General features: G+C 38.3%; 1 protein-coding gene across 1 annotated transcript in view; it reads left to right on the top strand.

Annotated features, from left to right (window-relative positions):
• Positions 1-27,875, top strand: part of KIFAP3 (kinesin associated protein 3) — a 72,233-nt gene that overhangs the window by 25,308 nt on the left and 19,050 nt on the right. Inside the window, exons 11-19 of the mRNA XM_074598788.1 lie at positions 3,701-3,801; positions 8,141-8,249; positions 9,593-9,705; positions 10,653-10,818; positions 11,027-11,152; positions 11,553-11,651; positions 13,191-13,276; positions 22,171-22,360; positions 27,079-27,178. Coding sequence (XP_074454889.1) covers positions 3,701-3,801; positions 8,141-8,249; positions 9,593-9,705; positions 10,653-10,818; positions 11,027-11,152; positions 11,553-11,651; positions 13,191-13,276; positions 22,171-22,360; positions 27,079-27,178 — 1,090 coding nt within the window. The remainder of the gene's footprint in view (positions 1-3,700; positions 3,802-8,140; positions 8,250-9,592; positions 9,706-10,652; positions 10,819-11,026; positions 11,153-11,552; positions 11,652-13,190; positions 13,277-22,170; positions 22,361-27,078; positions 27,179-27,875) is intronic.

The raw sequence follows: 27,875 nt of genomic DNA, 5'->3' as shown, positions 1-27,875 counted from the left end.
TCCTATCAAAGTACTCATGACCCCCACATTTAATATCCAATGAGTTCATTATGATTCATGTTTTATTGCCATAAATACCAGAAGAATCATAATGACTAGGCCATTATTTTCCAGGGCTGCCCTTACTGCTTTAGGCTATTTGGCTATTCCACCTTCAGTCATAAAAAGCTTGATGCTCAGAACTACCAGCATTTGTAGGCCACAACTTTCTGGCACCCCACCAAAACTTTGGTGATTTTTATGAACACGTTTGGCAGAGATCTGGTGGGTTTTTTCTTTTCTTTCTCTTGCTTTTTCTAGTTAGGGGAATAATTGATGCCTACTGTACCAAGTCATAAGGAATTCTTTCTTGCAGTGTCTACTTTTTCATGTGTGGCCTTCAGTAGTGGTCAAAAATAGCAAAAAAAGGTATCACTTCCATGCTTTTGAAAGTTATTCTCCAGCCAGGTACTGGTCAGGGTTTGAAATTTTTACATCCAGGTCTCTAAACAATGATCGAATTAGGGCTTTATTCATTAGCATTCAGATAAGTATAAAATAATAATTAAAAAAAAAGTAAGCTTGCTACTGATATTCAAGTAATAGTCAATAGCTGCCAGTTTATATTTTTGGGAGTGAAGTCCCTATGCAAGAGGATGGCAGTTGACTTGGTGGATTTTTCGAACGGTCTGTTGCTTCTTACCCTTTTGTACCACCTTCAGCCTGCAAGATGATGCTTAGTGTTTAAAATGCTGTAGTTGTTGAATCTGTTCTCTTCCTGATCTTCAACAAACTAGTTATGCACGGTTTCCAGTCAGCTTTCAATAGGCTGTATGCTTCCTAATTGAGCACGAGATTAACAATTGCATTAAATCATGCTGGCTGTGCTTAGAAACAACCACCTCCTCTTGATTTTTCCTAAAACGTTTGATTCTTTGGATCATGGTTGCCACTGTTTTGCATGAGAACTGAAAAAAGTCAGGAGGTTCTGCTTTTTTCTCCACCAAAGTGCTTCTACAGGGAAAATGGGAGAGTGAAACTTCCAGACATCAGCCCGAAATTCATCTCTTTCTGGGAAATTAAAATTAAATTAAACTTAAAAGTGCATACATCATTAAATACTTGAAAGCTAGTTTAGTTGCACACTGTTTTCTTTTAGCTCTAGTTCTGTAGTTTATTTTCATCTTCAAGTTAGCAGAATTCAGGGTGGGCTTTTTTTTTTCTACTCACAATTGAAAAATACTTGCTTGCTGAGCCTTTGCAATAAGTGCCTATGACTTAAATGCTCTAAACTCTTCTCTGTTCCCTGTGTTGACAGTAGGACAGGGGAATTCAGGGAAAAAGGGTCACGTAACTGAGCAGCAAGAAGGAATTTAAATTCAACTCTTCTTTTTGAAACTGTAGCTGTCTGTCTTTGCCATTTTTGTGTCATGAAATCTGCCTTATGGAAGATACTCTTATACTTCAAGAGAATGATTTAAGTGCCAGTCATTAAAAGCCAGCTCTTTAAGAGTCCATCCAGATAAAATAAATTGATTTGAATTCTAGATACTCCTCACACTTTAGGTAGTATCTAGGTCTTTTTGATTTTTTTGGTGGTATAGAAACCAAGGCAGTGCTGTCATTCAGCAGTGATACCCAGAGTGGTGTTCAGGCTTCAGAAAGGTTATTGTGACAGGCTGGACCTTTCTAAAAAGGGGAGAGAAAATTATGCAAAGAGTTTCTTCTCAAAAAACAGAAGGCCTTTGCTACTGTAGTAAACTATTTTATTTGAAAATAAGCTACCAGTATTGCCAAATACCAGGAAACTGCTTTTGCTACCAAATGTAAGACTGTATCTTAGCTGATGCTTTATCTTAGCACAAGTGAAGCTTCCAAAAATAATGAGGAAAAAACCAGGTTAAACGGCTATAAAGTAGCATCATTCTTGTTGACTGCCTACCAGTTCATACCTGCTGAAGGTCTGGTCTGACTTCAATCTAGTTGGTTTTTCCTGTTGCTGTTCTGGGGAGCCGACTTTTCCTCCCTTTTATACCGACTTACCTTTTACTTCACATAGTGTTTCCTGCATTATCCAGCAAAGTGTAACTGAAATTTGATTCTTAAATTTGAGTCTTGATGTTTGAGTCTTAAATAGAGGCATGGAAAGAAGTGTTAAGAGCAGTGTAAACAGCTCTTTTTTCCTAGACCCATGAAATTTGAAGGCATAATTTACTTCTTAAAATTTTATATTTGCTTAGGAGAAGCCTTTAGCAGTATGTATGGGAAACTTTTTTCATATAATTGTTGGATTTACAATGTTACTACGAGTGAATAGGCAGGTAAGATAACTAGTCACAGGAGAAGCCCAAAGATGATAAATGCTTCATTTTGATTAAAACAGAGTGTATATGCTTTAGCAACTATAGTACTGTCTGTGCTTTTATTTTAAGAATAGCCAGGGTAGCTTTCAAATCTGGGCATTATCCTTTCTCCGACTGCTAAGGGTGCAGAAGGTTGTGATGTTTTTTCAAACAGGTAAAAATCCAGAAGGATCTGAAAGGTCAGCTATGTTTTTAGGTTTGGCATGGGAAAGAATATTTCACTGTTGTATGGCAACTGCCAGAAGGGTTTCATGGGTCTTTTTTGTTAATTCAATTTTGAAAAAAGGCACGAATGTGCATTCTCAGGATAAAGGCATCATATACTTGCTGCTTAAAGGAAATTCCAGCTCCCAGTGATGTATGCAGAAGAAAAATGTAACTCATTGCTGTTCGAAGTCTTGATGCTTTGCCAAAGTGTTAAACAGATATGTTCTAACTTAGTTGAAATAGAAGTGGGAGGTAGGATATTTCTGATCAGTTCTGTAAGAACTGTGAATAAATTCCGAGTTGGTGACCTTATTGCATCCTGGTCTAACTAACACACATGTTCAGATGACTATTTTATGCCATATATAGCCAGTATCCTGCTAGTGCAGGACTAGAGGAAACCTCAAGAGAATGCTTACTCCAGATTTCAGCAGTGAGTCAGAATCAAATTCATCTGTGTTGTTCTTAAATATTTGTATATTTGTCTAAGTTGGTTTTATAGAACCTTTCAGTTAAATACTTCACAGCCTACTCACATTAATTGCCCCATTTTTTTCTTGAGAATCTTTTTCTTTTTAGGAAGTATTAATGTGAAAATATACTAATGTTGGTTTTGAGATGTATGAAACTCAAAAGAATAATAAAACAATCAGTATGTGACTTACTTGAAAGGCACTGGATTCCTTCTACAACACTTTAGTGGTAGTTCTTATTTTTGTCTCTGGCATGGGTACGTTTATTGTTTCACTTTGAGACAAGCTTGTTGTTTCAACAGGAATATCCACAGCTAAATCGGCGTTACATTTGATATTTAATTTCCTAGCTGGAAACTGATGAAGGCTTTCTCTCGATGGCCTGTCATTATTAAGTGTTCCTTTCACAAAATATATTCCTTGCAAAGTGGAGTTAAGGAAGCGTTTTGAGGTGCTGGGGAGAGGGGAAGTAGTTAGCATTGCCTTTGTATCCTCTTTGCACAAATATGTGGTTCATTTGGATAGGCCAGGCAAGACACTTCGATTAATGTTGCATTTCTGATTTAAATTTTTCATCTGTTAGCTAGGATTTTAGTGCTTTTCGTTTTAGCCTTTTAAGTGTTTACAGTACCTAAAATACTGGGCTTCTATTGATACGGATTTTTTTTCTCCTTCTAGCAAATGAAAACTACAAACAAGTTGCAATGTGTATTCTGTATCACATAAGCATGGATGATCGCTTTAAGTCAATGTTTGCGTACACAGACTGCATTCCACAGGTATGTGCTTTTATGTGTACGGAGATGGTTAAGACGCTTCTGTCCCCTCTGCTCAGCTTTTCCTCAGTCATAGCAGAGCTCGCACTGACACCCACAGGTGAAAGTGGGAACAACCACCATGCTGCGGAGTAGTGAACCACTTACTCATCCGGCAGTCTGACGGTTCTTGCTGTCCTTTAACGGTGCCCAGAAAAAGGAGAGGCGACATTCTCTGTCAGTGCTGCTAACGCTTGAGCCGCATCGATGAATTGGTAAAAATACAGATGACCTGATGAATTTCTGCAGAAGATGGGGAATGCTTGAAAGAGATTAAAGCTTGTGCACAGCAGGTCCTTAGGGAACCTTGTGGAAAGTATTTCCTTTACAGTTTTAGAAGGCATTCTTTTCTGATCCCATTGGGTATCAAAATTTCAACGTCTCCAGTATTACAGGATATGAACTGGAAACTAGCCAAGCAGTGTTATGTTGCTACATGACAACTCCTTTTCCAACTGCAGGCGTGTACAACCGGGGAGACTTGAAGACTATGGAAGGCTCTTAACTGATCTTTCAGGCTACAGTTTGTTGCATAACTTTTTGTCTCCACTCATAGTCTTCGATCCAAGCACAGACACAATGTCATGGGGTCTGGGGTTTTGTGTGTATGTTTTCTGTGTGTTTTGTTGTTTGTTTTTTGTTTTTCTTTTAACAGTACCAAATCCTCTTTTATTGATCTTTTTTCTCAGTCCCAATGAGGCTGGAGTTGAGAAAGCCTGCGTTGCATAAGTGTAAAAGCTCTCTGGTAGCTCTTTCAGAATTGCACCACGATATCTTCTTTCCTGCCAAACATGTTTTTAACATAAAATACATGCAGAATGGGAAGTTGCCATGGAAAGTTTTCAAAATGTTTCTGGTCATTATCTCATGACAGAAAATGGTGATGTTTTCCCAAATACAGGAAGATTTTGGAGAATAGAACTCATGGGAATAACTAGTATATGTTACAAGATGGTCTTGTAAACATCCTGCTGACCGCAACTATATGTTAAGGCATTTGCATGATACAAGGGACCTGCTTTGTTCTGAGCAGTTACAGGCCAAACCAGAATTCATGCACTGTGTTTCGGGGCTCGCTTATGACGTGCTTTCAGGGAATCTTGGCATGGCTCTTAGACCCCCAGTGCCAAATGTAAGGAGCTGTTGGAAACTTCAGTGATATGATACTTTGAGCTTCATTGGTCTGACAGGCAGTGACTGCTGAAACTAGTGCTTACAGAGCTGTAACCAAAGGCTAATGGAGCAGGAAACAAGTCTGCTGCCTTCATTGGACTTTGGCTAAAACTACAAAATTCGAAGGATACCTGTGGTTATTGATGCTTTAGTGGTCAACATAACAGATCACATTTGCTGACTGTTCAAAAAGGACAATCTGGACAACCAGCGATTAAATTTTATTAACAAATACTCAAAATTAGGACAGTTATTAAGGAAGACAAATAGCAGAAAACATGGGGAAGTGGACAAGGCATCAGGAGAAGAAAACAACCTTTTTTAAAAGGACTCCCTGCCATCTGATTCTACCCTGGAAACCCAAATTCTCTTTTCAATAGTGGGTTTGTCTCCTTTTGAGGAGAGGTGTATGTGTAAACTGGCAAATACTCAATAATGAATGTTTAGCTGTTGTAGAAAGTGATTGGAAAATCTGTCCCCCGTTGTCCTTTTGAACAGGCGAAGTACTTGACAAGGGCTTGCGCGTGCTGTCCCAGGTAAACATCCTTGTGGATTGCAGGAGTTAGTGGGTGCTATTCTAGTAACAGTTAAAAGTGAGTATTAACAGTTCATTCTTGTTTAGACCTCAGCAATGCGTGTTTTGTTTAAATAGGTGCAAATGCCATCCAGATGCTTATAAAAGCCTTTATTGGTAATAACCTGGCCAATCAAAGGGCATGGTTAGGCAGTGATGTCATGGTGATATTTAATATTTTACCGCAGAGCAGTGTGCAAGGTTCTCTGCAGCTACCCACATGTTTTCCACCACGGTTGTCCTGTTTGGCCCCTCTTTGATCTATAAGCTTCTTTTCAGCTTAATGCTGGTAAACGTCCTCTCTTGACAGCACCCTTTGCTCCTGTCCGCCATTATCTGCTGAAGTTCAGAAACCAGAGCATCACTTCAAACAGCAGAGTTAGGGAGTAGCCGGTCAGGAGAGATTCCTGAGGCATGCAGTTCTGGCATAATCATTCAAAGATGTTTGAGCTGGGCTTGGGGAGGGGGTTGGACAGAGGTGTATGTGAACAGAGAGCTGTGGGGGTTGGCCTCTGGTCACTGGTAAATAAGTGAAGGCAGGTGCCAGAGAGTCTAGACACAGTGATTTCAGTCCTGGTCTGTGGTATCTGATACTCAATATGGGACTTGTCTGATTGAACACTACTGCCTCTTCATTGCACATGCTGCAGTCTTTTTACTGCCTTCCTGTTAAATCAGTAAAAGATGACAATGGACATAGTAAAAGCAGAACAAATTTAATTTTAATATTTCCTATTTGGCAGCAATTACTCTTCCTTTTGAAGTGGCACAAGAAGCAATCAAATTAAATGAAGACATAATGGGAAACATGGAGCTCGTACGAAACTATTATTTTAAAATTTGAACGGCTTTAATTGAAACTGGATATATTTTTTCTTTTTATAGAGAAGTAGTTCAGTAATTAACAGTGTAATCCCATCTTGTTAAACATCTAATTTCCACAGATTTTGTATTGTGTAAGTAATGAGAATGTTTCCCTTCAAATTATTTGAAGGGTTTTAAAAATCTGTTTTTAAAGGTTTTGTAACAGAAGAATCGCAGGGGGTGATTTTTGAATGCTCATGTTCCACTTGTTAAGTGGCAACTTTCTTCTCTGGTTAATTCACTCTTATGTGACTGTCAGGACTACGGATTTAATAAACTAGGGATTTTATAAGTCCTTAAAACAACCGAGGGAAATCTGATTCTGCCTTTTTAAGAAAGGGAGGAAGAAATCAATGATAGCTTTTAAATCAGAACATGAAAGTCCTAGACAAAAAGATTAATAACTTAAGCTGTAATGTAGTTTATTCTAATTTATTTTACTTGGGTCCATTTGGAATGACAGCCTGCTATCTGATAATAGATAAATATACAGAATTGCTGTAGTAAAATACTTTGGAGTGAAATTCCTGCAATCCTACTGTTTCTTTTTTTCCCTGTAAGTGGGGTGTTCACCCGCTTTCTCTAGTTTTTAATGCATTACAAACTGTCTTTCCACCAGGGGGCAAGCACGCAAATACTGAACAATTAATTGTTGCTTTCTTCTCCCCCCACCCTCTTTTGACACAAACTGAGCTATGTTTTTTGTACCTTATGTCCTGCTTGTCTTTAGGTTCAGTTGTTTCTGCTTCCAGTAATCTCAGTCTTATCATCATGCTGCTTTGCATTAGAATCTTGATGTGTCTTATGAACTGAGCAGATTTTAGGAGCAAATATGGTGATGTCCTGCAGCCCCTCAATGAGGAAGCCATGTGACTTGTCTGCTGTGGTTGGAAATGGAGGAAAAAAAAAAAGGATGTATTTGAGTCATGTTTGATTATTCAATATGCCACTTCAAAAAATGTTCATATTGAACAAAATGAGGCTAGATAGATAGCCTGTGATGTAATGGACAATATATGGACAAGTGTATAAAATGATGGCAATCTATACATTCTTTGCCTAAGGAATCATCCGCGAATTCACTGACGCTTACTAAACAGTTGGAACAGGATTATAGGCAATTGTCTACTTACATTAACTCAGGTTGTTCTGTCCCATTACCAAAAGAATAGGACTACTACTGAAAAGTCTTTGGTATATGGCATTGTTCAGCTCTAGCAATGGAAGCTGCAAAGATAAAGCACATTGCTACAGATACAGCTAATTTACATGTTGAGGAGTAATCTCAAAGCAAAATAGTACTAGAATTAATCTGCAATTAAATATCTCTTTAGAGTCATAATTTCATTAAACAACCAGGTATTAATCTGACTTTCTGTGGAACTAAGTGGTGGGGGTTTTTATCCTATGTTAAGTCTACCTAAACTTGCAAACCAAATTTATCTATTCAAACTTTAAAAAAAAAAATAGTAAAAATTTCAGTCGTAGCAACAAAATGTAACTAACCCGAGTTAATTTAAGGTGATGAGTGACTGCCATTTTTGACACTTTATAAGCATTGTTATCCTCAAATAATGGAATCGTACATCTTGTACCCTCGACTTTTATGACTTTACTGTTCTTGTAGAAATGCTGAATATTAATATAAAGAAAAAGGATTAATGACTTAAGCATGCTTGTGTTTCTTGGCAGTTAATGAAGATGCTTTTTGAATGTCCTGATGAGCGAGTTGACCTGGAACTCATTTCTTTCTGTATTAACCTTGCTGCTAACAAAAGAAATGTACAACTTATCTGTGAAGGTAAGTGTACTGAGATTTCACTGTTTTCTTGGAGATGACAACACATTAGATATATATATATATATATATATATATATTTTGGGTTTTTTTCTTACATATATAAACTGTGTATATTTGAGTTATTTATAAATATATCTATGTATATGTATTTTTAAAAAGTAAAATGCACCTGTTTGGGTGATGGTTGCAAGCAAATGGCCATATCCTCCCCAGAATTGGTCTTGGTGGCAGGAGTGACACTGAGTAGCCACACGTGCCCACACCTTTCATGTGCATATAGTTCTGTAAAACACACTGACGATGTTATCATCACAAAACTATGTGGCTCTACGGAGAGAGAAAGATTTTGTTCTACCTGATGCCTAAAATCCATTTTCAGCTAATCAATGTTTCACCTGCCAGTACCAAATTAATAGCACAGTGATGTTTAGTTGCATCTTTACTTTTTTTTTTAATTTAGCATCTTTTGGGTTCCAGTATTCTGTTATGTGGTATAGATGGGTTCTGCATTTCATTCAGTAGCTCTCTAGATTGCTTTTAAAGCTTCCATTTTTTTCCGTGCTGGCAGTTTTAAGTGGAACATTATTATTCACTAGCTCTAATTTTTATTTGTGCTCAAAATTTTCGCTATGAACTGCTGCAATAAATTACTGGACTTTAAAAGGGACAACTGAAATCAGTGGATTCTATGGCCAGCAATTCCACTTTAAAATTCTGTGCACAGCTCTGTAGAAGGGGAAAGAGGGAGATCCAATTTTATATTAAAGGTACAAATGAAATTCAAGCTAGTAGCACATATTAGATAGGCAAGGTGATATTTTGGAAACCTAATGATGATAGGGGGACTTGTCCTGTGTGATCAAGTACTTCAGATCTGTGTACATCTGGTATGTGTATTCCTACCTAATCATCTCCATGACTGGTAAATAATCTTTTAAAACAATGTATTTATTCCATGGAGTGGGGAGAGAAGTCTCTGAGCGTGAACCAACAGCTGTGCTGCATCTCCACTAACTGCACTTGATGATAGCATATTGATTTGGGTCTAAACCTTTCTTGGTCTGAATAAATGACTAAACGCACCTGAAGCATTTAGTTATTTATCTAAGTTTTTAAGTGTCCCACCAGTACATATGATCATAGTAGTTGTTTTTGAGAAGCTATAGAGTTTATACAGAGCAAGTCTTTTCAACTTGAAACTTGGAAGACAAAATAGTTCCTGTCAAGATTCCTCACTTTTTCCTTTTAAACTTTGAAAACTTAAAGCTGGGTTTTTTTTGTGTTTGTTGTCTTTTGATGGGCTATTACTTTACTCTTTTTTTAATTTGTTTGTTTCCTTTCAGGAAATGGTTTGAAAATGCTAATGAAGCGGGCTTTGAAATTTAAGGACCCATTGTTAATGAAGATGATCAGGAATATTTCACAACATGATGGGCCAACTAAAAGCCTGTTTATTGTAAGTACTAATGCAATCTCTGATTCTTCCTACTGGAAAAGACTGGCTTTGGAGAGCTGCTGTGTTTTGTCTTTACAGGGTGTCCAGTTTAAATTTTCTTGGCTGTCATGGGTTGATTTATGTTTTGTCTTATAAGGCTATCTCAGTTGGTAGATCAGGGTTTGGATCCCTTACTACATGGAAAACAATCTTAAGCTGTGTCCAATAAGTCCCTGTTCCAAAACAAACATGCTAAAACAAGCAAACAAAAAAAATACCCCAATTGCTGGGATGCACATCACAACAATTAACAGTTATCGTAAATCTCTGCTTTTAGAGCTAGAGGGCAAAAAAAGTGGGTTTGTGTTTTGTTTTTTTTTTTACTGTGCCAAGTGTTTTGTATAAATGGATATTTTAAAATTTCAAATACTTAATATTCACTTAACCATGTAAAGCTGACCTTTCAAAAGAATGGGGGAAAACACAACACCCTAATTGTGGAAATTCTAAATGTACTGTTAAAATGAGGATTAACTGTCAAATTGTCTTAAAGCAGTATGAAATTAGTAAGTACAATCCATGATTCCCCTGGTCATATCCCCAGAAAATCTTGTAGTTATTTCTTAAAATCTTTGGGAAGAAGACTTCATTACTGTCACTAATGCATTGTGGCGTTTGCTATCATTTCCCTAGTTTTCTTAAAGCTTTCTCAAACTGCGTGTAGTAGCTATTTTTGGAACATCTGAACCAAATGATCTGCAGCTCTTGAAAGTGAAAGGATGGAGAGGAAGAACGTTGAAATATTTTCTTGGATTATTCTTCAACTGAAACTGCCTTATTAGCTCCTCATTTCAGGAGAAAAGTCTCCTCAGTGTTCTTCTGAGAACTAGTTTTGATTTGACCAAGTTGTGAGTTCTTCAGAACCCCACATTATTCACCAGTAATGTTTGTTGCTGTATTTGCTTTAGGATTATGTTGGTGATTTAGCAGCTCAAATATCAAATGATGAAGAAGAGGAATTTGTGATTGAATGCCTGGGAACACTTGCAAATCTGACATTACCAGATCTGGACTGGGAACTTGTGCTGAAAGAGTACAAACTGGTTCCATACCTCAAGGATAAACTAAAACCAGGTCTGTACAAAGTTTGGTTAGTCTTTCAAAGTAGTCTCTCTCAAAAAATAATTAGTGTGCTCTTTCAGAGTCTCTTTATCTTTATAATTTGTGACTGTTTGGGGAAACGTAGCACTGAAGAACAGAATCATATCTACAGATAAATATACAACTGCCACAAGATTATGAATTTCTAAAAGGTAATACTTTCTGCCTTCTGAATTACTAGGTTCTGCAGAAGATGACCTCGTCTTGGAAGTGGTGATAATGATTGGAACAGTTTCTATGGATGACTCTTGTGCTGCTCTGCTGGCTAAATCTGGAATCATCCCTGCTCTCATTGAGCTTCTAAACGGTATATTGCCATATTTGACTTTAGGTCTTGTTTTTCAGAGAAGTTTGACATAACTGTGCTGTAACTGAATGCACCGTTCATTTTCTCGTGCAAGGCAGGGGTAGGTGTTTTGTGTACAAAAGGAGGAACAATTACTCCATTGTTGATAGAGAGATACTGACTAGTGGTCTAAGAGATTTGATTTTTCCCACACCTCCACAACTCTTGCTGCAGTCTGTTGTCTTTCTACTTGACTGGAGCTGGGAAGAAAACACTCATTTTTGTGTTGTCAGGAGCTGAAATCTCACATATGCCAATGAACTGTTTAGCTGACATGAAAGAGCTGGGCTTTCTTTAAGCATCAAGAGCTTCTAGTGTGAGATCTGAACTTGTGTTTTGGTGTTTTTTTTTTTCCTTGCAGCTCAACAGGAAGATGATGAATTTGTCTGCCAGATCATTTATGTATTTTATCAGATGGTCTTCCACCAAGCCACCAGAGATGTCATTATCAAGGAAACGCGTATCTTTTTAAAGATTAAACATCTAGAATTACAGTAACTTTATTTGCCATCACTGATGTTTGGCCTATATTTCTCCTGCATAAACCTCCTGATCTCAGAGGTTTCTTTGTAAATGGTTTATTTCAGCTGAAGAAAAAATCCAAGCAGCCTAGGCATGTAGAGGGACTGCAAGATTAATAGTAAAAATTAAGTTAGTTTGTGTTGAAACAGGGCAGGGGGATAGGAAGGGGGGATCACTGGACCAGATTACCCATTAGTTCCTGTCCAATCTGAATTACAGTATGAATTTGTTTTGCAAATCATAGTTAAAAACATAGTCCATAGAAAAACTTACATAGAGCATAGACAAACTTCTTGCACCGCACCATTATACCTATATGTTGTGTAGTCTGAAGTTAGACGCATTAAAATACTTTAATAGCTTTCTTTCTTATAGACAACATAAATAGTGCCTGCTCTGTATTTTTCTTCCACCTAAGTGTTGTTTGAATTTTATGTTTGGCATAAGTCTGCCATTTTCTTCTCACTGTGGAGACTTTGATTTCTGTTCCTGGCTTTCCTCTTTCTCCTTTTTTTGCCTGTCTGTTGATGACTGAATCTGTTCTTCAGTTTCCTCGTGTCGTGGATCTGATAAATTTTTTTTGTATGGTACTTATAACTCTTATTCATTCTTTACTACTTATTCTTTCAGTCACTGCTGATGGTTGAGCTCATTCAGATGATCTGAAAACTGTGGAAAGAGGCACTAGCTGTCTTTGTGGACCTTAACTGAATATTAAATCTTATTGAAACATAAAGAACAGGTTGAATCAAGCCCTTGTAGGGATAGCAGCTTAGTGATTACTTTGATAACAGTCCAAGGACTGCTTCTTAATGTCCTTTTTCCTTTAAGCGCTGTGGAATATCTGAGAAGCCATTTGGGATGTTGTTCCTTGTCTCCTGTTTGGACTCCTAGGTGGCTAGTGTTAAAAAGTAATAATAATAATAATTGTATCCCTTTTTATATCTGTAATGATAAAGCACCAATGTTTGAACAATGCTTTTCTCACTCAAATTGAGAAAGACTGGTATTAATGCTATCATTTGCATAACAGATTATCTTCAGTATTTTTGAGGAAAAATGCATTGGAAACCTGTTTTTAAAACAAGAAAACTCCCTAAAGATTACAAAAATAACAGTCTTAAAAGATTAAACTGTAGATTCCATAGAATTTATGCCTTTTGGACTAACCCAAACCAGGACACAAATTAGGTGCATGGATTTCCTGTAACAGATCAGAATGTATTTTCTTTGTAAGGGACATGCAACTTCAACAATTTTGAAGAATATTTGGGTATCTTTAAATGTGTGGGGGTGCTTTTTGTTGTTTTTTTTGGTTTTTTTTGGTTTTGTTTTTTTAAAAAGTGATTGTGGGGAGGCTGCTGAACTTCACATGTGATGGAAAACTTGTGAGTACAGTTCTTAATGAAATTTGCAGTTGGAAGAACCCAGGGCTAAAGCAGCAAAGCAGCTTTTATCCTTAACGCTTTCTTTCCAGAGGCTCCAGCATATCTTATAGACCTGATGCATGATAAAAATGCTGAGATTCGCAAAGTTTGTGACAACACACTGGATATTATAGCGGTATGTCTGAATTTTTTTTATCATCTGTCCTTCAAGAACCTCTTTACACGAGATAATTCTAAAATAACTAAGTAGCAGTAACTTGGAAATTGAGAATGTTTTTCATGTGTAACTTTCTAATCATGTAGGTGAAAGATCAGTTTTTATGGGACGATGACAATTGTTAATCTAGGCTGTGTACCAAGCTTCCAAAAAGGGCACATATACTTTGAAAATTCAGACCAGTTAGCTTTACACTACAGACACTTTTAAAGAGTGCTTTTATACTTAAATAAATTAATCACATTACGTAAGTATGTCAAGCTTTCATTATGCCTAGTTCTCCAAACAAATGGCTCTTGTTACCCAGCAGCTTTTATTCAGCTTTTCTGCATCGCCTGATGCCAATATTTGTTTCAAAATGAAAATGTGGGCAGCAGTTCTGGAGCTGGTTCTTTTCTGCTTGGGGAACAATCAGTAGAATATTGAACTTTTAAATATTGTCTTCAACTCTTGGATAAATTTCCTTTAGCTGTATGACTTAGTTTGTCCAACTATCCATTGATCATAATAAACTTTTGGGACAGTTGTTTTGTATTAAACTGCTAACTTGGAAAAAAGAAAGAATACTAAATTATGAAGTGCTATTGCTTTATCGGCTCTTATAGCATGTATAATCCTTACATGTGGGGATCCTTGACTCTAGAAGCATTAATATTTTCTAGGATGTTCTTCATTGAAGTAAAGACACTGTGAAACTGATTCCACTTGAAAGTTGCATTTCATTGTTAAGAGTCTTCCTGGTCTGTTTATTGAATTGACTTCTATTGACAAAAAGAAATGTCAGTATTTTGTAGTGTTTTAGGATTGTACAGACTGTACATCCTCTTGGATGTAGAGTAGCAATTATGAAATTAAATCTTATAGCCAAAGAGAACTTAACTGAGAGTTGAGTCGTGTCTTTGACTACCTTAATGTTTTTCCTGTCATCTACTTAGTTTCTTTTTCAGTTGAATTGTGCATATTGCAACTTCTTCTCTGAAAGGTTTAATACAGTGTAAGATGTAACTTACACTGCACAGTACTATAGTCTATTCTGTCTTTTTCTGTTATACTCATTAGTAATGCCTTCTAGTTTAATATTGATCTAAAAAAAGTAGTAAAAAGACATAATATTTTCTTTGTTGGAATTCTTCTGTCTGGCTCTGGTTTTGCTTCATGGAGGTATAGAATGAAAATCATGCTCTACTAGTTAGTGGAAGGCAAGATTAAGGGCAAGATTCAACTAAGATGAATTTGCACTTAGTACTTATTTACGATGGGCATTATGTTCAGCTTACCAAGATTAGTTATTTCCAGGGACATCTCTAGTGGAAACAGTAGAAAGATTTTTATCTTCTGGGTGAGGCCAGACAATCTTGATTGCTTCCAATGGTCGTTTTACCTGTGGGCCAGTGCCATTTCTGAATGTCTTAGGTGTTGATTTGTTCATATGGGGGAGCTTTACAACATGGTACGTAGTGGTATCTAGTTACTGAAAAATTATGTTAGTAGTATTATTAAGCAACATTTATAGAATCTAGAAGAATAAATACCTTAAGAGATAGCTTCATATTTAATATTAACATCTAAGTAAAATGTAGGTGGGTTTTTTTTTTCCCATCCTAAGAAGAGGTAATCTTTATGCTAGCCATGAGGAAATGAGGAGTGCTATGATAATAGATGGGAAAGGCTTCTCAACTTGCAAGAAGTGTTGGACAGGAATTCTAGGGCCTTGAAAAAGAATAAAGGGAGGAAATTGCATGTTACTGCTGTTATTGGCGGTTAAGGGAGAAGTTATCAAGCACATACTGAGAGTAGTTTGCGTGGTGGTAAATGATTTTTTTTTTCTTCGGTTGTGGAGCAGTGCCACACTTAGCGTGATGTTCACTGGGAAGTTAGGAGAGTTCCGTTTGAGAAGATCTTTTTAGCTTTATTATTTAGCTGTTGGATTATAAGTTGCATAAACCATAACTAACACCATACCCCTGTGGGGAAGAGGAAGGACAATATGCCCTCTTTTCTGGAAGACTGAGAGAACCACTAATTGATTGCTTTCTTGACACTGTTGTAAGCTGGTTGTACTTTGTCTCCCAGTACCAAAAATCATAGGCAAAAAAGGCAACGTATTCTGAATAGCTATGGGAGAAAATACAAAACAGTAAGTTGTCAGATCCTCAGATCTTTATAGGTGTTCTGCCATTCAGCTCAGAGGATATGTAAAGCAGCCTGTAAACACTGAGGTGTTTGGTTGCGCAGCAATTTTACACAAGCGGTGCCTTCTGAGGTGTCTGAATGGACATAGTCTCTAAGATTGTTGAGACTCCTTATCTGTGCTAAATCCCCAACAAGAAAAACTTAAGTTTTCAGTTGTCTTGTTCCATACATGCTGACAGGATTAGTTCCTCTGATGATGAAAATCAGAAACTAAATGTTGGAGAATAGCGATTTGAAAGTAATTTTCTTCTCGGGGAGACAAATGCTTCTTTCACTCATCAATAAGCTCTATATAGCGTGATTGAAATAACACTGAAGAAAATCAGATGCCTTATAAGCCTTAGGGGAGATATGCTTTCTGTAGTAAAGTAATTGTCACAGAAATTATGGAAATGTTACACTAGTGATGACTTGTTTAATATAGCTTGGCTGGACTCTGCCATTGATGAACTGAAACAGATGTGCTGCTTTAGCATACTATGTGCTGGGGAATCTCAGCTTTGCACTAGTAGATGCAAGATATCCCTTTTGTCAAAAAGAAAGTCTGCGTTGATGATTTAGCAATGCCTCAGTCTTGTGTCATGTGCTGAGTCTTGACAACAAGCAGCTAGTTCAGTGTACTTGAACACCTGAAGCGGGACAGGACTCATGGCTCAGCTGAAAGCCTGGAATCAACAGCTGGTGTAGGAGTCTTCAGCAATTGAAGTTCCCTTTTCCTCTGCCTCAGAAGCCTGGACACCTGCAACTCAAAGCTTGTGGAAAGAAATGGCAGCTTACTTGAGATGGTTTTACTCTGTTCACCTTGAACAATATTATCAAGAGCTGAGGGGGTTATTAATCTCTCAGGTTTCTCATTCTTTTTCTGCTCCTAGCTCAGCCTAATGTAGTTAACTGATTTTCCTTATTTATTCAAGGGATATCTAATTAACCATAACCAGATCCGTGGGCTGTGTAGTCCGAGCCTTCCCCCTCCCCCATTTCCCCCCATTTTCCTATTTGGTGTTTTTACAGCTTTGAATCCATGCCTGCTTTACCATCTTGTTTCTCTTATGATCAAGAGTGGATCATTACGCTTCCTGCAGAAGCAAAACATCTTCTAGATAGCTACAGCATTGCATTGTCCGTGTGATTTAGGAAGGGCCTCATGCCTAAGGTGTTTTTCCAGCTCTCATTCTTTGCCTCAAGTATTTGTAACAAATGCCAATAGCATTTGCCTCATGTGGAAAGCTGTGTTAATGAACGGTTTGCATCTTTCCGTGTTAGCTAAGTGCCCTGACACAAATCTTCCAGGTTGGGAATGCTGGAATTTCACATAAGCAGCAGGAATGTGCTGTGAACCCTCAGTGCTCTGGGATTTGGGGCCAGCTGTGCAAGATGTTGGCCAGTACTCTTAGAATCAAGGAAGAGCAGACCACAGGGATTTGGTGTGGGCTTTATTTGAATAGCCAGCGTACTCTGAAAATAGATAACCTTTGACTCCAGCTTGGTGTCCTCTTTCCATGAAGAGTGCTGTAGTCACTCCAGGAAAAAAGGTTCTCCCTTCACTTATCAAGACTCCCCCTTTCTGTGGTGTCTCTTGTTCCTCTGTTATCCTCTAACAATCATGAATACAATGAAGTGGGCAGAAGAGCAGCGAGGGTGTGGGGCTGCAGGCTGAACTGTTGACATATGTTTTCACCGATCAACTTCTGCATTATTAAATTTGCAATCGGTCTGCTTTGGTGCTGGTAGCTTTTTTGTGGCAAAGAGCATGCACCCAGCAGCAAAGGCTCTACCTGGACTAGAAGAATAACCACGCTGCAGACAGCATTAGATGGAGCAGGTGTGTCCTTATTTGGTTTTGTCTTTGCATAAACTTAATCTTGGGCAGATTTCCTTCTTGCATTGGTGCTTGCTCTTTGGAGTTGTAAGACTAGGAAGGTAAGCCAAACCACTGATCTCTTATAACAGCTTGACAATGAGATAAAATGGAAAAAAAAAAAATTCTCTCTTCAGCTATAGACAATATAGGAACCCTGTGGACAGTCTGCATTTTAGGTAGACACCTAACTTTAGGGGGCACGAATGTTTGCTCTTATCTCTGCCTTGCCATTAGTTTCATATCCACAGGTTTCTATTAGCTTCCCATCGGAATACATTTAGTGATGAACCTGATAGCAAAGAAGCGACTCTGGGTTGCACAGGTATAAGTGCTAGAATGACTTTTTTTTTTTGGGCCTGTGAATGAATTGCCCTCCAGTGGTACTAACCCTACAGGTAGGTGTCATAGACACCTGCAGAAGGTGATCCATAACATCTGTTTCTCTCCTTGGTTTATAGAGGCACACAGTTCAAATGACATGCTTAACTTTTAGATAGCTGGACAAGATAAATCTTTTCTTTCTTAATAAATGGTTAATTTAACCTTGCATGTAAACTGTGCGTTTTAGGGATGGTTAAATAATGAAGAATGTAACATATCACTAAGTACAGCCTTGAACACAATGAGCATTCTACTTACTGTATAGCAGTTTTAGTTTAGTATGAGGAATCGCATCAAATGAACCCTATTACAGACCCAATTAAAGGGCAACCACATTAAAGTGAAAAGGAAAATCTGTTTTTCATCAGCTGTGAGAGAACACAAAGCAGATCTGTGTAGCTCTATGTTATCCTATAGTGTGTTAATCAGATACAAGGTGTGACGGAAGCCAGTGACAAAGGGGACCCCTGATAGGGAACAGACACGCTCTGATAATAGGCCAGTTAACGCTTCATAATATTTCAATGGTTCAGTAGTAAACAAAGTTGGAAGCAGAACTTCAAAAAGGATGGCACATTCCTCGCAGAGTTGAACCATACATCTTCTATGACACTTTTGGATTTATGGAAACCGAATGTTAAAAACAGTGATGTCAGGGAGCTCCAAAGAGAATAAAATCAGCCTTCAGGATTCCTCCTTTTATGTTTCTGAACATGCAGTATTTGAGAGGGGGGGTGGAGGCAGTTGGAGAATAGGCACATTCTGTCCACCACCTCGTTCCCCCCGCCGCCACTTTTCTAGTAGCCTAACATTTAAAAGGACTGGGGGGCACAAAGCTATGTTTGTATCTCTATGATGTTTAGTTCTCTGGTTTCATTTTTGCAGGAATTCCTTAGTAAAGACGGTGTGCTTCATGTGCTTAAAACACAAAACCCAACCAAAAACAAAACAAAAAAAACCCCATGACACAAAACAAAAAAAAATTAAAAAAAGGTTTTAAATAGCTCAAAATATAATTACTGGAAGACTTGCCATGTTTTGGGGAATTGTTTTGCTCTAAACTTCTTTAATTTGGTTTCTTTGTGCCTTTTGGCTCTATTCCTGCCTTTACAGTTTTTCTTCCATTCTGATGTTATTCCATTAATCATTTACCCAGTGGTGTTTCTGCACTTTTCTGTGGAAAATCTACAGACGTATTCCTGATCTAGCAGTACTTAAATGAACTTTTTTGTGCTGAGGTTATGTAAATCGTTCTAGATTATTGCAAATCATCCTTTTCTAGGATTGCTGCCAGAATGACACTCTTGATCTGATCTGATTCTGGTGTGATCGTTTCTTTGTCCTTGTTGCTCACTCATAGTGAAATCCAAGGTACAAATGTAACAAAGCAGACAAACTGCTTGAATGGATAACTTGTGATTTTTAAGTAATGTGCAGATATGCTCAATTTTACAGCTGCTAATTTACCATTCAGTTGCTAATCCTGTCTTCCAAAATTTAGATGAATGATTGAACTTGTGAGTTTTAAGCCTCTTAATGTAGGATGGGAAATGTAGAATACATAGGAATGTTCTGCCCTGTTGTCACTGTCTAAAGAAAAAAATCAGTCAGGATCTGAGAAATGCTAACTGATTTATTTTTGTTTTAGAAGGATATAAGAACTTCATGTCTATTTGTGACAGATGTTCAGCATGTTCAGACAGTGGTGTGGAATAGAACAGTGATGTCGGGCAAGTGGGATTCATTTGGGATTGTAACATTGGGAAGACTAAAACTTTTTCAAAATGTATTTATTATAAACGTGAATTAGGTAATTTAGCTGCTAGCCTCTCTGCTTTTGAGAACTTCTAAAGGTAAGCAAGGTAATGTGAAAGGGATTCAGCTTTCCCACAGATAAGTCCAATTTGCTGTTTGTTAAATTTGATAATTTTCCCCTGCTTCTTTGCAATCGTGATTTCTGGGAATAGTTTTCTTAAGACTGCAGTATGATTTCTGGCAGTTACAAGGTGTTTCTCTAAAGCTTGCAAGTAATTCACAACTGCTGGAGCCTGACATAATAGCCCACAGTTTAGCTTTGGCAGATGCCGCAAAGGAGATGTTTCCAAGATGCTGGTCAGATGTCATCATTGAAAGTCATGCCCTTTCATTTTTTTTATGGGTCATTTTATAAATCTCAGTGATGAGCTTGCTTTTTCCAGGGAAACTCTTGTTTTGCACAGTTATTTCTAGCCGTTCCTTTTAATCGAGAATGGAAGTGGGGGAAAAGATCAAGAGGCAGAAATAGCATGTGATGTTTCTTTTTCCAAACAGTATGAGGCATAAGATGTGTGTGTTTGGTTTTTTTGGTGGTTTGGGTGTTTTCTTTTTAATTTCTCCCTACCTAAGCTTGTTGCATTACTGTATGGCTGACAAACCTGGAATTTTGCTTGAGGCTACCAGGCGCTGAGAATATCTATGGATTCCACAGGCGATGCCTGCTCTGTGTATGGAAATTACGCATGACACCAGGTTTGGAACAGGACTGCTTGTGTGCCAGGATGGTGTGGAGGGGAATTAAAAAGGTCTAGTAATTAGTGCTGGTCACAGGTGGAACTGGAGAAATTTAGAGTAATGCCACAGACTGATCAGAGTCCCAGATTTGCAGGTACTTGCATGGATGCCCATCAAAAGGGAGTTTACATTCTGCTTTAAGCCAAGAGAAACAAACTTGCCATTTTTCCAAGTAAAACAAAGTTTAAAAAAAATCACTGCCATAGAACAAGGGTTTGTGGTTGCACAACGCAATATGATTCCCCATGAAGTCTTGGAATCTTTGGATACTTGTTAGTGGTCTCAGAGAAGCCAGGGCCAGCTGGTTTTTGTGTTAGTGACCAGTCAGAAGGGTGGAAAACGCACAGGGCAGAGAGCGTGTTACCTGTGTCAGGTTAATAGCAGTGAAGACAAGGTAGGTTGAAGTCAGTTTAAAAGCTCAAGTCAGTCTATAGGGGTTTCAGAAGTTTAACCTGAGCTACTCAGATGACTTATTCTGTCTTCACTGATATTTTTTTGACCTCCGGTTATAGACAAATCTACTTTTGCGTGTCTAGCTGAAGCAGTTTAAGAAACTACCAGTTCTGCAGCCAAGACATTGTAGCTAGTTGTGTGAACACTTTTAACCCCCTCCAGGACTAAGTAAAAGAGATTTTAAAAATCTTAAACTAGTCCAGCTAGGTCTCCAAGGAGAATCTGTCTAGATCACGTATTAACAACAGGAGAGTTAAGAAACAGTTTCCAGTTTTTCTCTCCTTTGTATTTAGGTTAGAAGACAGTGAAGTGGGACCTGTTTCATGAGGCTCTTTCTTCGCACAAGTAGAAACACTTTAGTTATGAATGCTATCTTGTTCACAATCCTTTGATTAAAAAAGTACTAAACCATGGTGTGTTATTTGTGAATCTTCCCAAATTGATAACATCTGCAGATTTCATATGTTGATGAGTTTTCTATAGTCAGCTGTGCCCTGCCTTCCCAGTAACATTGAGAAACTGAGTATTATCCACAGGTCTGTGTTCCCTGAGTCGTAATTAACAGCCCACGTAGTCTGGTCTGTTTAGAAGAGCCTTCTAAGCAGCTGATTGCAGTGACCATAGGCTGTGTCACTTCCTTCCGATGCTCCTTTGTATTGAATATCGCATCACTTGAGAGCAATCAGGCTGGGATCCAGATCGCAATTTCATGCCTACATTTTGTTTCCGTAGTGGCTGGAATTTATATCCTGTTTTCCTCAGCTTTCTAGAGAAGTTCTTCTCAAATTTTAGTTTTATATCTTGGATTTCCATGTCCTCTTTATTACAAATGTTGTGTACCATTTTTATGGGGATTCAATATTAAACACAGAAAGCCATCATAATATTTGACAGGAAGTTGAAAATTACATCTTCTTATTGGAGCTTGTGAAACAAAATAACAATTTATTGGTTTTATCACAACCTGGTTTTTTTGTATTTTCTGGTAACTACTTGTCCTAGTGAGTGCCCCTCTACTGAGGATGTACAGGGTACTTAGCCAGTGTTGGTAATTAATTACTGCAATCTTCCTGAAAATCGGCATTAATTGGCTCTTTTTGAAAACCAAATGACAAGACTGTGATGATAGAACTTCCTTGCTCAAAGCAGGAATTTTTTCTGGACGGTCTAAAGTTACAAACCATGAAGGGAAGATTGTACTTCTGCATGTACAAAACCAGAATAATGCCTAGCGCTTGCAAAACCATTCCATTGTTTGCTCAAAATACTTTGCAAACTGGATAGCGGATTTAAGTCGCTGAGCCCTGAAACTTACATCTTTTGCTGACATTAAATTCCTCTGCCATTTACAGTGAAACCAAACACTTTGTCAATACTTCATCCTAAAATATTGCTTGGTGATTTTTTTTAACAGGAATATGATGAGGAATGGGCTAAAAAAATCCAGAGCGAGAAATTTCGGTGGCACAACTCTCAATGGCTGGAGATGGTGGAGAGTCGGCAGATGGATGAGAGTGAGCAGTATCTGTACGGTGATGATCCTATTGAGCCCTACATCCATGAAGGGGATATTCTGGAAAGACCTGACCTCTACTACAACGCAGGTAAGGGAGCATATATTGATACTCAGGACTGGGATTGCTACCTCCGTGTTTGGAACGGGAGCTTGACCTGGGGCTGTAGAGAAGTTCTGCTGACTCAAACCAGTGGGACAGTTACCCTTTTGTGTCACTGGGAGCGGCACTGATGCATGCTCACCAGGGATGGGCATGTCCTTGTTAGCATGTTAATGATGGATTGAGTACTGCACATCCATGATTTTATGAAGCGTTACAGGTCTTCAGAAATATGAGTAGGCCTATCTCAGAGAGCTAGTGGACCATGACGACCGATGTGAATAAAGGTGCCCCAGCCTTGTTCTTCACACCTTGTGTCTTGTGTCTGTAGCTTGTTTGCTTTGCAAACACAAGCCTTTTCTCATCCCTGTTAAATTCACACCTATGGGATTTGATGCTGAATTTTGTTCTGCCTCGTGTGTTAGTTCTGTAATGGGATTTTTATTGCAGATCTTGATGAAAGACTTCTGTTGAGACACATCAAACTTGTAGGTTCCGTAGCAGAGGCAATCATTCTGTGACTTTCAGCTAATTTGTATGATTTTTGCTGTCATATATCTAGGGAAGTGTGTGAATCTCTTCTGTAAATACTTCTTTTTTTTTTAGTTCCTCACATTAAAAAGTTTTATTATTTGACAATTTGAAGAAGTTGGCTAAAAAAACCCTAGAATTACTCTTAAGAAGAGTCATGTTCGTATTTGAGATTAATATATTTTCTAAAGAAAGAAGACATTTCTCATTTTGCTTAATCCTATTAGTAGTGCTTAATGGCACAGTTCTGGGGGATCTCAAGTGGAATCTGCTCTGTCTCTCTCCTTCTGTAAAGATTTTGTAATTACTAAGAAAATAGAAGCTGCCATACTGGATTAAGACACTGATATATCTAGTCCAATATTGCCAGCTGTTTCAGAGGAAGGTTCAAAAAACTTTGCAGGAGACAATCATGAAGTAATTTGCCCACCGCATGTATGTCTTCATAACTTTTCATAACTAGGATTTGGCTTATGCTCTCAAACTTGAGGTTTTATATCCTTTTCAAACTCCTGGATGACTGTGTGCGCATGGATTATTTTTTTTTTTTAATTGCTGGGTTTGAGTCTGTGGTTTTTTATTTTCCACAGAAGTGTCCAGTCCTTTGCTATGAAGCATGAGTCACAAAACTCTATGACTCTGGATGAATTTGCAGGAATAGTAATAGGAAAAACAAAACAACTAAACCCCATAAGCTTTACTTGTAGTTGCTGTGAGAAAATAATTGTGCAAGATCTCAGTAGCACTTCAAAAATTATTCCCAAAGGATAATAGAAATTAAGGATTTTTTCTTCTACTTTTGATTACATATGTCAGACACAGCAACATGCCTTTTCGGTGGTATAGAATCATAGAATGGTTTGGGTTGGAAAAGACCTTAAAGACCATCCAGTTCCACCCCCCTGCCCTGGGCAGGGACACCTCCCACCAGACCAGGCTGCTCCAAGCCCCATCCAGCCTGGCCTTGAACACCTCCAGGGATGGGGCAGCCACAGCTTCTCTGGGCAACCTCTTCTAGTGCCTCACCACCCTCATAGTGAAAAATTTCTTCCTAGTATTTAATCTAAATCTTCCCTCTTCCAGTTTGAAGCCATCACCCTTCATCCTGTCACTACATGCCCTTGTAAAAAAAGTCCCTGGCCAGCTTTCTTGTGGGCCCCCTTCAGATACTGGAAAGCTGCTATAACGTCTCCCCAGAGCCTTCTGTTCTCCAGGCTGAACAACCCCTGTTGGTCCCTTTTCAATCCTATAGCTTGCTCTACTAGACCTACCAGGTTAGCAGGGTGAGCCACGTGTTGTATGGTACCAGGGTCTTTTATTATATCAAGTTTCCTTCAGGCTTCCTAAGTTAAAGATGTGCCCGCGTGCCTTTTGTAGTCTCCCCTTTACAGATCTTAATAATAAACCTTTGCTTATTTCATAGGACCATTTCTTTTCCCAATAGCGTGAGCTAGAGATGGAGCGGCACCAGTAACGCTGAATTCCCTGGCTTTTAATCATTTATGTTACGGGCATAATGTTATTTGAACAAAGATTTTTGTGTTGGAATTGACATTCAAGCGGGAAGGAGAGGCAGATTTCCAGTGATATGTTCTGCAGATGTTTGAAAAGTGCTTTTGTTTTTAAAGGTATAACAGTAGGTGATTATATTCAAAATACAGATTCACTTCTCAGGTTCCTTCTGACAAGTGCCAGTAATGGTGTGCTTCTGGAGTCTGCTAGATTTATACTTTTGAGATGTGGCCAGAGAGGACATTTTCCTTTGAAAAGGCTGTGGATTATTGTACCCATTGGAACAGGCATTTGGGTTTCTGAAGGACAGAGTGTTACTTAGTCAGAAAATAACAAAAATACAAATCTTTGTGCGGTCAGAAACTAAATGCGTGTGCTTCGATTGATAATGTTAGAAATGACCTGCACCGATGGCTGACGCTTAGTACAAGTCCCTCCCCAGACGTAATAGTTCCTGAATTCTCTGATGGCAAGAGGAGTTCCTTATTGCAATGATACACCAACATCTCTCTTGCATAGTGATTTAAACCTACATGAAAAACTTAATAGAATCTCTGAAATTACCTTCATGAGCTTGGTGTCTCTCTTGCTCTGAAAGTACGTAACCCTAATTTATGTTGAAATGCACATAACAACAGATGTCCTTTAAGTGTGTAGTCATATTATACGCAGCTGATGCTCTCCATGTGCTTTCATTTTCCTATAAATTCATGTGAGCCATAACTCTGAGTGTTATGGTTTGAATGTTAGCACTCTTGATTGAAGACACTTTAAGTAGTGGTAGCTTTAGCCTCAGAGTTAAAATACAGTGCTTTCTTTATTAACATAAAGATAGTCGGTTTTAAGTCGCTCTGCTTTAAAATAAGTTTCAACCAAACCTGCCTGTTTAAAATACGTAGTCACTTAACTTGATTAGTTTTGATCTGAAGTGCTGCAGGTACAAAAGTGATGATGCTCCCCCTCATTTCTTTTCTGTGAAAAACACAGGATAGGGAGTGAGATAGGCAAACTTGGCACAAGCGTTTGCAATAGCTGCTTCAACTTTCCTTCCTCTTCTTTGGCCACTTTACATCCATATGATATCACAAAGCAGTCGTGTCTCGGTGAACACGCTGAAAGACAGCAATACCGATCTGTGCCAGATTACTTGCTTGTCAAGTAATACTCTTTCACATACTGTATACACATGTATACAATTAGAATCTAGCCGTGTACAGCTATCTTATGCTGCTAAAATGTAGTCTGATCATGGCTAGCATTTTTCATTTACAATCTGTTGCATTGCATTCAGTCACTTTCCCATGAGGTATTATCTTCTAAATGAATCTCTGTAGCACCTCATCAAATGTCTCTTCGAAATCTAGCTGTGTCAATTCTATTCCTTTTATCATTTGTCACTATATTATCTTCAAAAAACAGCAGGTAAATTCATAAAGCACAGGGAGATTTGTTTGAATGCCTGAGTCGTCATCTCTAAGCCCTTGTGTCTGTAAGTAACTTTCCACTGCTTCCTGCACAGGCAGTTTTAGTAGTTTTGAAACCACAGAGGTTAAGCTAAGTGGCCTGTGACTCCCTGGATCTTATCTCTCTCTCTTCAAAGTGGAATGGCATTTGTAACTTCCTAGTCATTAGGAATATCTCTCTCTCCTCTGTTAAACTATTAAAGTATCAGGCTGAACGTACCTGTTTTTACTGGGATACTTTCTGCACTGCAAGTCTGGGATCGTTTTCATACAGTAATGGAGACAAACTGAAGTAGGATCTGTTTTAACGAAGTGGCTTGTTTTATCTGATTAGAGCTGAATACTAATTACCAAGTAAGAAATATGCCCTTAATATTAACAAGAAACGTGTTTTGCGAATGGGAACAGGAAAGAGTTAAGCTGGGCTCTCATTCAGCTGGGGTCAGTTCACTGACTTTACTTCAAAGACACTCTGGATTTACACTGATGTAACAGAGGGGAAATGTTAGCCCCTGATTTTCTTCTCTTCCTTGTAAAGCAAGGAGAGACTGAAGCCTTTAAGGAATACTACTGGCTTGACAAATGTCTGCATCTTCATGTGCCAGTGTTTTAGTATACAGGAAGCAAAAGAAAACTGTAAACTATGTTCTTGAGATGCTACCATGTGAAAAGGCCACCCTTTTAGGAAATAGCTAGAAGACGTTAAAATACGGTGGAGAGGAAAGAAATAGGTTTGCAGTTGCTTTCCTGTTTTTCTTAAACAGTTTTAAGAGGTACAGTGGTGAAGGGTAGAGTCTGAACAATTAAGACCTCTGCTGTTTTTCTACTTTTATGCTGCTGGCCCAGATTAATGTTTGACCCTTCTCATTACTTTTTCTCTGGGCTCGTTTTCATGATGGGTCGGACAAGATAGGTCTTGATACAACCTTTACAGGCCTCAGGATGAAGGGGTAAGAGAACGTTTCTTAGGTACAGCTTTATTTCAGGGCAGTAGGCTGAGCTACTTGGAGTCCTGGTAAGGTGTTTGGTTTTTTTTAATTGAAGTTGCTGGTTTTCAGTATTATTGTTGCTTGATATTCCTCCCAGAAATATTGCAAGTTGCTAATGAATTCCTAAGACATATTGGCACAGGTTGTGTTGCCCACTTGCCCCGAAGTCATGTTGCTTCATACAGTCACCGTATCTTTCTGGTTTTTATAGATGGCCTAATAGCCCCCGATGGAGCAGTGAGTCCGGATTTCTTCAGTGATTACCATCTTCAGAATGGAGACATCGTTGGGCAGCACCCCTTCTCTAGCAGGTAAGTTGTTGATCGTAAAGAATGCATATAATCCAGCAATGGCTATTCGAGTTTCCTTCTAGGGCTTCATTTGTGGTATTCAACAATTTTTGCCCTCACAGCAGGGGGAATGGTTTACACTGAAAAAGCAGTTCTAATCTGCCTTCTGAATGACATGTTTCTTTTAACATATTAACATCCATGTTGTAATACATCATAGCTTTCCAAAAGATGTTGAATAGAAAAGTAAAACTAGAACACACAAATAACTGCATGTTACGACAATTACTCAAATACTATTCAGACATCGTTGTTGGGAAATAGATAAAGAAAGGCTTGAGATGCTGATTACCTAGAAGACTTTTGTTTCCAGTATTCTTAAATTGTTATAAATAAGTCTCTCAGCTGCCAAAACTATATCTGTGGGTTTGTTCTCTATTGTTTGGGGATTTTTTCCGTTAACCTAAATCTTCCCAAGGTATTCTCAGTTAAATTACTGATGGCACTTTGAAAATTTGCTAGATGAGCAAAAGATGTCGGCTTGACTTTAGGGAGTTGTTTCTCTGAATTCCCCCTCTGGTCAATGACCTCTCCTTGTCTGAATGTTAGCAAGCTGTTCCAGTCTGAATTTCTGAGTAGACTTCTCCCATGGGTTCAAAATAGAAAAGACTCATTTCAAAGGATGAAATCTTCACAGATCTGGTGAAGGCATTTAGGA

Source organism: Larus michahellis, chromosome 8 (genome assembly GCF_964199755.1).
Source record: "Larus michahellis chromosome 8, bLarMic1.1, whole genome shotgun sequence".
NCBI lineage: Eukaryota > Metazoa > Chordata > Aves > Charadriiformes > Laridae > Larus > Larus michahellis.
The sequence above is the reverse complement of the archived record's forward strand: the minus strand, read 5'-3'. Positions and strand labels throughout refer to the sequence as shown.